General features: G+C 48.4%; 1 protein-coding gene across 1 annotated transcript in view; it reads left to right on the top strand.

The window, feature by feature from the left end:
- The window catches only part of LOC307136802 (synaptic vesicle glycoprotein 2C), a gene marked incomplete at both ends in the record, with an annotated part of 67101 nt that extends 58283 nt beyond the window's left edge, over positions 1-8818 (top strand). The window contains one exon of the mRNA XM_079834082.1: positions 8635-8818. Coding sequence (XP_079690208.1) covers positions 8635-8818 — 184 coding nt within the window. The remainder of the gene's footprint in view (positions 1-8634) is intronic.
- Between the last annotated feature and the right edge of the window lie 1028 nt (positions 8819-9846).

The following is a 9846-nucleotide window of genomic DNA, read 5'->3' as shown; positions in this document are numbered from 1 at the left end:
TGGTGCGGCTAAGGGCTACGTGGGAATCCCCTCAGTCGAGCGGTCTGTGGCGATGCAACTGTGTCCCAAGACCGCTGCGGACTGGCGGGGTGCCCCGCGTCTCCCCTCCCGGGCGTGTAAGTTCTCGTCCGGTCTCACGGGCAGGGCTTACACCGCCTGCGGGGAAGCCGCATCATCTCTGCATGCTATGGCGCTCCTGCAGGTCCACCAGGCCAAGGCGCTAAAGCAATTGCACGAGGGTAGTTCCGACCAGGGTGTTATGCAGGAACTGCGTGCGGCGACTGACCTCGCTCTCCGGGCGACGAAAGTCACTGCACGCTCCCTGGGTCGGGCGATGTCCACACTAGTGGTCCAGGAACGCCACCTGTGGCTGAACCTGGCAGACATGCGTGATTCCGACAAGGTCCGGTTTCTCAACGCCCCTGTCTGTCAGGCCGGCCTCTTCGGCGACGCCATCGAGAGCTTCGCCCAGCAGTTCTCGGTGGCCCAGAAGCAGACGGAGGCCATCAAAAACATCCTGCCCCGACGACCCGCTGCTGCCTCCACCCAGTCGTCGTCGGCAGCACCTCCGCCTGCTCGTCGCCGAGGGCGTCCCCCTGCGTCCGCCTCCGCCCCTGCGAAACCCAAGCAGCAGCCTCCACCGGGAAAGCAGGGTGCCGGACGTAAGGGAGGCGCCCAACCCGCTCAGGGCTCCGCTAAACCAGCCGGCAAGCGCAAGGGGAAGCGGCCCTGAGACGGGCAGCCCAGGGAAGACGGGAGCTGCTCTGAGGGAGATGATGTCCGCATCTTTCTCCCACCCCCCGGAGGAGGACCGGGGGGCCCCGACTGGTGTTACATCTCTGCCGCTGGCTCTCCGGAGTCCAGCGGCACCCACATTCTCAATAAAAGAGCAGTTTCTATTTTCCCTGGGCCCCAAGAGGGCCAGGTTGGCAGTGCGCGACGCCCCCGGGCCTTGCCACTCCTTTCCTCCCCTCTCCCCCTCGCCAGGGGGCAGCAGTGTGGGCACCGAGAACGCCCCCGGGCCTTCTCACCCACACTCTGCCCCGCCCTGGAATATTCGGACAACACTCCGGGCCGCCTCCGGGCCTCCCGAGTCGGGTCCGTCCATTCCACTTCGCTGCCCCACCCCGGGTACGTCTGTGGTGCCGTTGGTCCCGCTTGTACGGTCTCTGGGGGCTTGGCTTCAGCTCCCCAGGCCGTCTCGCTGGCTCATCCGTACCATCAGACTCGGCTACGCGATTCAGTTCGCTCGCCGGCCTCCCAAGTACAAGGGCATCCTCTTCACCTCAGTGCGGAGCAGCGATGCCCAGGTCTTGCGGTCAGAGATCGATGTCCTGCTGGCGAAGGACGCGATCGAGCCGGTTCCTCCAGCCGATATGAAGGCGGGGTTCTACAGCCCCTACTTCATTGTACCCAAGAAAGGGGGTGGGTTACGGCCAATCTTGGACCTGCGTATCCTGAATCGGGCCCTGCACAAGCTCCCGTTCCGGATGCTAACGCAGAAACGCATTTTCGAATGCATCCGTCCCCAAGATTGGTTTGCAGCGATCGACCTGAAGGACGCGTACTTTCATGTCTCTATCCTTCCTCGACACAGACCGTTCCTACGTTTTGCGTTCGAGGGGAAGGCATATCAGTACAAAGTCTTGCCCTTCGGGCTGTCCCTGTCGCCTCGCGTCTTCACGAAAGTCGCAGAGGCAGCCATTGTTCCGCTCAGAGAACGCGGCGTTCGCGTCCTCAACTATCTCGACGACTGGCTTATACTCGCCCAGTCTCGGGAGCAGTTGTGCGAACACAGGGACATGGTGCTCAGTCACCTCAGCCTGTTGGGCCTTCGGGTCAACCGAGAGAAGAGCAAACTCTGTCCCGCACAGAGGATCTCTTATCTCGGTATGGAGCTGGATTCGGTCAGCCAGACTGCGCGCCTCACGGAAGAGCGGGTCCGGTCAGTGTTGAACTGCTTGAATTCGTTCAAGAACAGGACGGCGGTCCCACTGAAATTTTTTCAGAGGCTCCTGGGGCATATGGCATCTGCAGCCGCGGTAACGCCGCTCGGATTGCTTCATATGAGACCGCTTCAACACTGGCTCCATGGCCGAGTCCCGAGGTGGGCGTGGCAGAGCGGCCAGTACCGGGTCCCAGTGACTCCTTACTGCCGCCAAACTTTCAGCCCATGGTCCGACGCTTCGTTTCTCCGGGCCGGGGTGCCCTTAGAACAAGTGTCCAGGCATGCTGTGCTCTTCACGGATGCCTCCTCCACGGGCTGGGGGGCCACGTACAACGGGCATGCAGTTTCAGGTCTGTGGACGGGACCTCAATTGCATTGGCATATCAATTGCCTCGAGTTGTTAGCGGTACACTTGGCACTGCGCCGCCTCAAGGGGCCGCTACGTGGCAAGCATGTACTGGTCCGTACGGACAACATTGCGGCCGTTGCGTACATCAACCGTCAGGGTGGTCTACGCTCCCGTTGCATGTTCCAACTCGCCCGCCACCTCCTCCTTTGGAGTCAGAAGCATCTGAGGTCGCTTCGTGCCATTCACATCCCAGGTGCGCTGAACCAGACAGCCGACGAGCTCTCTCGCCAGTCGACACCTCCGGGGGAGTGGCGACTCCATCCCCAGGCGGTCCAGCTGATATGGGACCTCTTCGGAGCCGCACAGGTAGACCTGTTTGCCTCTCCGGACTCGACCCATTGCCAGTGGTACTATTCCCTGTCCGGGGGCACCCTCGGCACGGATGCACTGGCGCACAGCTGGCCCCGGGACCTGCGCAAATATGCGTTTCCCCCAGTGAGCCTTCTTGCACAGACCCTGTGCAAGGTCAGGGAGGACGAGGAGCAGGTCTTGTTAGTTGCGCCCTACTGGCCCAACCGGACCTGGTTCCCAGAACTAACTCTCCTCGCGACAGCCCCTCCTTGGCCGATCCCCCTGAGGAGGGACCTTCTTTCTCAGGGACGGGGCACTCTATGGCACCCGCGTCCAGACCTCTGGAAACTCCATGTCTGGTCCCTGGACGGGACGCGGAGGTTCTAGGTGGTCTACCACAGGCAGTGGTAGACACCATCTCTTCTGCTAGAGCCCCCTCTACGAGGCGCCTCTACGCTTTGAAGTGGAACCTGTTCGTTGAATGGTGCTCTTCCCACCGGGAAGACCCCCGAAGGTGTTCGATTAGTGTCGTGCTTTCTTTCCTGCAAGATGGGCTGGAGCGAAGGCTGTCTCCCTCCACCCTCAAAGTGTACGTCGCAGCAATAGCGGCGTATCACGACGCAGTCGAAGGTAAGTCCGTAGGAAAGCACGACTTAATCGTCAGGTTCCTCAGAGGTGCGAGGAGGCTAAATCCTCCTCGTCCAAACTCGTTACCCTCTTGGGACTTAGCTCTAGTGCTCAGAGCACTTCAGAGCCCTCCCTTTGAGCCTTTGCAGTCTGTGGAGCTTAAAATCCTGTCAATGAAGACAGTGCTTCTGACGGCATTGGCCTCCATCAAGAGGGTAGGGGACCTGCATGCACTTTCGGTCAACGAATCGTGCCTAGAATTCGGGCCGGCCAACTCTCACGTTGTCCTGAGACCCCGGCCTGGATACGTGCCCAAGGTTCCTACCACTCCCTTCCGGGACCAGGTAGTGAACCTGCAAGCGCTGCCTTCGGAGGAGGCAGACCCAGCCCAGGCTTTGTTATGTCCCGTCCGCGCTCTCCGCGCTTACGTCGACCGGACTCAAAGCTTTCGGACCTCAGAGCAACTCTTCGTCTGTTACGGAGGCCAGCAGAAGGGAAAGGCTGTCTCCAAGCAGAGGTTGGCCCACTGGATAGTGGATGCTATCGTCTTGGCTTACCAGTCCCAAGACGTGCCTTGCCCGTTCGGGTTGCGAGCTCACTCAACAAGGAGTGTTGCTTCTTCCTGGGCGCTGGCTCAAGGCGCCTCGCTGACAGATATATGTAGAGCTGCGGGCTGGGCGACACCTAACACGTTCGCTAGATTCTATAGCCTCCGTGTAGAGCCGGTATCTTCCCGCATCCTCGCCCCCAGTGGCCAGTAGCGCTAAGTGCCCGTTCTAAGTGTCGGCTTGCAACGCCACTCCCGCCCTTTGGGCCGGATACGTGCGTCTATTTTCTCCAGTTGTGTTCCCCGGAAACGGCTAACCCTGTCGAGCTCCTCCGTCACCCCTGCGGTGCCAGACGTTGCGGCCGTCTGACGCCAGGCCTGCACCCGTATGCTTGTGAAACGTGTGTGTAGGCTGGGTTCCATATGTAGCGGTCCCCTCACGGCTACCCCATATGTGTATTCTTCCACGGTACCAGCTACCCTACTCGGCTAGCCCCGTGTCTTTCCCTTGACAGAGCCCGCTCTGTCGTCTCTGGGCGTGTTCTTCCCCCCCTGGGACCAGGCTGGAACCACCCCAGAGACTGCCATATGTTGCACTACCCTGCCAGGTTAGTCCTTATGTGTATTCTGCCACCTAGCCTTCTACTGAAGGACGTGGCTCCGCAGCGTACCATCTCCCGAGACGGGCACGCTTTCCCAGCGTTATCCAATAGTCACACTGAGTGGGTCTTGCAGAAACAGCAGTGACTGACCTCCCTGCTTGGAGCCCTGACTTCCGTACCATCTAAGACGGTCCAGTGCGCTCAAGCAGGACGCTGGAAGGGCCAGCGCCCTGGCGTTTTGGTAGGGATCCCAATTCGTCGGTCAGTTCCGACGTACGTCGAACGTGACCGACTGAAAGGGAACGTCTCGGTTACGTATGTAACCCTCGTTCCCTGAAGGAGGGAACGGAGACGTACGTCCCGTCGCCAGGTGCTGTGCTTCCGCTAGGGGGCCGAGTCACTAGTTCGGCTCCTCAGCAGAAAAAAGCAATGATCAAGCATTCCACTTCCTTATTTATACCCGCGCTGCGGGGCGGTGCGTGGAATGCGTGGATCGCATGCCAATCTCCATTGGCTCGTTTTTAATACACTCGAAGTAGATTGGTCTCTGAGATCAGATCCCAATTCGTCGGTCAGTTCCGACGTACGTCTCCGTTCCCTCCTTCAGGGAACGAGGGTTACATACGTAACCGAGACGTTTTCAATGCAATTATATATATTATAATAGTATAAATAAACAATTTATTTATAATAAAATTTAATTAAAATATGTGTATGATTTATATATATTATTTATATTTTATATAAAATTTTATATTTATTTTATATTACATTTATTTATTTTATATTATATTTATTATATTGTTTTATTATTATAATGGTTTAGTGTAAAAAATCATATATATATATATATATATATATATATATATATATATATATATATATATATATATATATATATATATATATATATATATATATAGTGCTGTCAAATCGATTATTCGTGATTAATCACATCCAAAATAAAAGTTTGTGTTTAGATAATATATGTGTGTGTACTGTGTATAATTATTATGTATATATAAAAACACACACATGCATATATATATTTAAGAAATATTTGCATGTATATACTGTATATATATTTATATACTTTTTCTTATATATATATATATATATATATATATATATATATATATATATATATATATATATATATATATATATATATATATATATATAAAGATTTTATATATAAATATATATATATTTTTAAATATATAGCATGTGTGTTTTTATATATACATAATAATTATACACAGTACACACACATATATTATCTAAACACAAACTTTTATTTTGGATGCGATTAATCACAAATAATTTTTCCCCAGCACTAATATATATATATATATATATATAATCTAATTACATATAATTATAGAATTTTTAATATAGTGTGCCCCATAAAGAGCTTCAATGTAGAAACTACTTTTTCAAAAGTGTAGTTTGGAATACTTCTGAGTAAATGATCAGTGGTGGGTGGCAGTTTCATGTACACTTAAAAACGTTTTTGTATAGGATTTACTTTCACAAATAACTACAAAAGTAACACATTGAATTGCGTAAATACTCCAAAATAGAGGTGTAACGATATATCGCGATATAAAAATGTGACGATTTCTGTCCCTCCATTTAAAGTCAATTCCTCTCAAACTTAAAGGTCCTGTTCTTCGTGATCCCATTTTTCAAACTTTAGTTAGTGTGTAATGTTGCTGTTAGAGCATAAATAATACCTGTAAAATTATAAAGCTCAAAGTTCAATGCCAAGCGAGATATTTTATTTGACAGAAGTTCCCTTTTAAAGCCTACAGCGAACGGCCGGTTTGGACTACATCCCTGTACATCCTGCTTTAATGACGTCAGTAGAGCAGTTTGTTGACGAACCTCCGCCCACAAGAGTACGCGAAAAAGGGGGCGTGGTCTTGTTGTTCTCCCACGTGGAGAAGAGGAAGTGTTGCGTTCGGTTGCGTTTGTAGTGTGGTTGTCGCCATGTCGTCCAGACGCTGTTATTTTCATCCCGGAGTCAAATCACCTTTGTTTGGCCTTCAGGGGCTGTAGTTTGAGCACATGCATTTCCCCGTTATGGTAAGAGGCGTGACCTTTCCGGGCAACGTGCGCTAAGCTGCTGTCGAATCACAACACGGGAACCGCTGGCACAATCAGAACTCGTTACGTATTTCTGAAGGAGGGACTTCATAGAATAAGGAAATCATCGAGGCGTTTTTAGGACCGTGAAAACAACGGTATGCAGATAAGTAAATTGTGTGAAAAATACTGTTTTTTTTACACGCGAAACATGAACACGTTATATTGCACACTGTAAATACAATCAAAGCTTCAAAAAAACAGGAAAAACGGGACCTTTAAAAGATCCAATAAATGTCATAAAGGCATCGTAAAAGAACGAATCGAGTGTCTAATCCAAATCCAAGTCTTCTGAAGAGACACGGACGATGATTTATGATGAACAGATTCACAACGACGCGCATACTGAAGTAAACACGGACGTTCAAATGTGACATGACATGCGAAACAACATGAAAGTGAGTAAATGCAGAATTAAAATTCTTGGATGAGCTCAACATTTAAAGTTTGAGAATAGTTATTTTGACACGTTTTCTTGCGATTAGAACTGTGACGGATTGCATTGATCATCTGAAGTGCACGCGCTCACACTCCTCAAAGTGAAAGCGCAAACATCATTTAAATCACCAGATCACATTAAGGGCCCTATTTTAACGATCTGAAACGCAAGTGTCAAAGCGCGAAGCGCAAGTAACTTTGTGGGCGGGTCTCGGCGCTGTTGCTATTTTCCCGGCGGGATAAATGGCTCTTGCGCCCGGCGCAAATCTAAAATGGGTTGGTCTGAAGTAGCTTCATTATTCATAGGTGTGGTTTGGGCGTAACGTGAATAAACCAATCCGAGCGTCATCCAACATTCCCTGTAAAAGCAGGTGCGCAAGTTCCATTATGGATTGCTATTATTATGGCGTATTTACCAGGCGCACGCCAGGAGCGGTTCACAGCCGAGGAGACTGATGTGCTTGTAAGAGCAGTGAAAGACAGAGAAGTGAAGTTGTAATGTTTTACATTATGGTAAAGGTGATTTCATAGTCTTTTTTTTTTTCAGTCTTTCAGTTTTTTCAGTTTTTCAGTCGATTTTTTTTCCTGGTTCTTGACGGACAAACCAATTTGTCAGATGTCCTTATATACATATATGTCTTGCCACTATTGGGCAAACAGGTCTTATCCTTAATTATTACAATTAGCCTGAATCATTTGTAAGCTAGATTTATGCCTATTTTTTCACATCTTCGTGGCACACCACAATGATTTCCGTCATCTCATGTGTTAATATTTTTTTAGTGTAACAATTTATGATTTTCAAAAATAACTGTTGCATCTGTGTAGATTACATGAGCAAAGTGTATGCGCGTTGTGCACGCTATACATTATGGTCAAGCATGCGCCCTTAAAATAGCATAATGAACAACGCGCAACGCGCCACTGACTTTAGACTAGGTTTTTTCTGGTCAGTGGCGCAATTGTTTAATGGAACAGCAAAATAGCACCAGGGATTGTTTGCGCCGGAACACGCCTCCTTTTTTGCGCTGAACCGCCCAGGTAGCGCAAGTTCATTCACTAGTTTAGCGACGTGCTTCTGTGGAGGGAAAAGCGCGCTTTGCGCGGGTGCAAAATAGGAATGACACATGCGTCGGTGTACAAAGTCAATTGCGCTGGGTGCAAGATAGGGCCCTAAGTTTTAATAGTATGATTATTCAAAGCATTTTAGATGGTTCATTCTTATATGTATAGTGCATTAATAGCGGGAGAGGCGGGACATAGCGAACACTGGGCGTTTCAGTGACATTATTATGTTAAACGACTATATATAATGTTGAATATAATATATAATAATGCAATGGGGGAATATTTGTGGGTCCTGATAATAATACACTAATAATAATAATATTATTTGAATGATAAAAAAGTAAAAAAAACCTTATTCTTTATTTTGGCTTAAAATATCGTATCGTGAGTTCAGTATCGCGATTTATATCGAATTGTGACACTAGTGTATCGTTACACCACTACTCCAGAAAAATGTGTTGTATTTACAACTTTGTGGACTTTTCTTCCTGCAACTTTACTAGAAAATGTCAAGTACTAGTTCTGCTAATATTGCTAATGTCTCTCTGGTCTGCAGAGGAACTGGATTTGGCTTTTGTAACGCCATGTGTAAGTTGGCCGCAGTCTTGGGGAATCTAATATTTGGTTCGTTGGTGGGAATTTCGAAATCCATCCCGATCCTGCTGGCGTCGTCAGTGCTGGTTGGCGGAGGCCTGGTGGGTCTGCGGCTACCCGACACCCGCTCCAACGTCCTCATGTGACCCCACTACACCTGTGACCTCTGAACCCTGAGCCGCCACAGAAACACGCAGGACACGCTCAGGGTGCAGACGGGCGGCTGTGATGTGTTTGCTTTGTTTATTGTTCATTTATGTACTTATTAAGGAATTATTTATGGATTTGATTTATTGGTTGAGCTTTTGACTTGCCCAGTTTAGATTAAAACTAGATTTTGATGCCTTTGTCGCTGTAAATCAAATGTTATGATGAAATGTCAAAACAAAAACGTGTCAATCTGTTTTTAGACTGTGAGTTGGGAGAATTATTTACTAAGAAAATTCAGCAGTTGTACTTGTTTTATTTTTTTAAATTTTATCTTTATTTTTTAGCTGAACAAAAAAAATTCAGGTGATATTAATATTTTTTGTTATTTTTAAAATCAAAACGCTACTTAATTTCCTTGAAATGCTCGAACAAGAGTGAAAAGGCCGTTTAGAGATGTAGACATTAGCGATAATAACAGCTTTTATTGGTAGCGTAGGTCCGATTCTCTGGCGGCCTTTGCCGTTTCTAAGGCTTCCCCACCCCCCCGCGCGGCGAAAACATTGTATGCAATGCGACTGCAATTATTTTATCTCTGTTAAATTTACAATGTTATTGTGTTCAGCATTCAATCTTCGTCCCTCAGATCAAATTAACTGATCCTAAAACCGCCAGTAGGTGGCGGCAAACCATTGGCTGCGTCCAAAATTGCAAACTCTCTTGAGTAGGTACTTACTTTACTTTACAACCAATAAAAAGTACATTGTATATACGAGTGTGTAGTATGAATGTAATCCGGACATACTACATTTGCCATGTTGCCCTTATCATGCGACCTACCCGCGTCAGTTGCGTCGCTTCACTGCCATTCACAAATCCCTCTCCCTTGGCCTCATGGGATAGTAAAGTATCCATCGTATGCACACTTCAGAATCTCGCCAGAAGTAGAAGGTCATCCGGGTACTTTTGCCTACTCTATTATGAGTACTGTGAATTCGGACACACTTCTTTTTCGCCTACTATATAG

The sequence above is a fragment of the Gobio gobio genome (assembly GCF_949357685.1).
Source record: "Gobio gobio genome assembly, chromosome: 14".
NCBI classification, from domain to species: domain Eukaryota; kingdom Metazoa; phylum Chordata; class Actinopteri; order Cypriniformes; family Gobionidae; genus Gobio; species Gobio gobio.
This window is presented reverse-complemented; position numbering and strand designations above follow the sequence as displayed.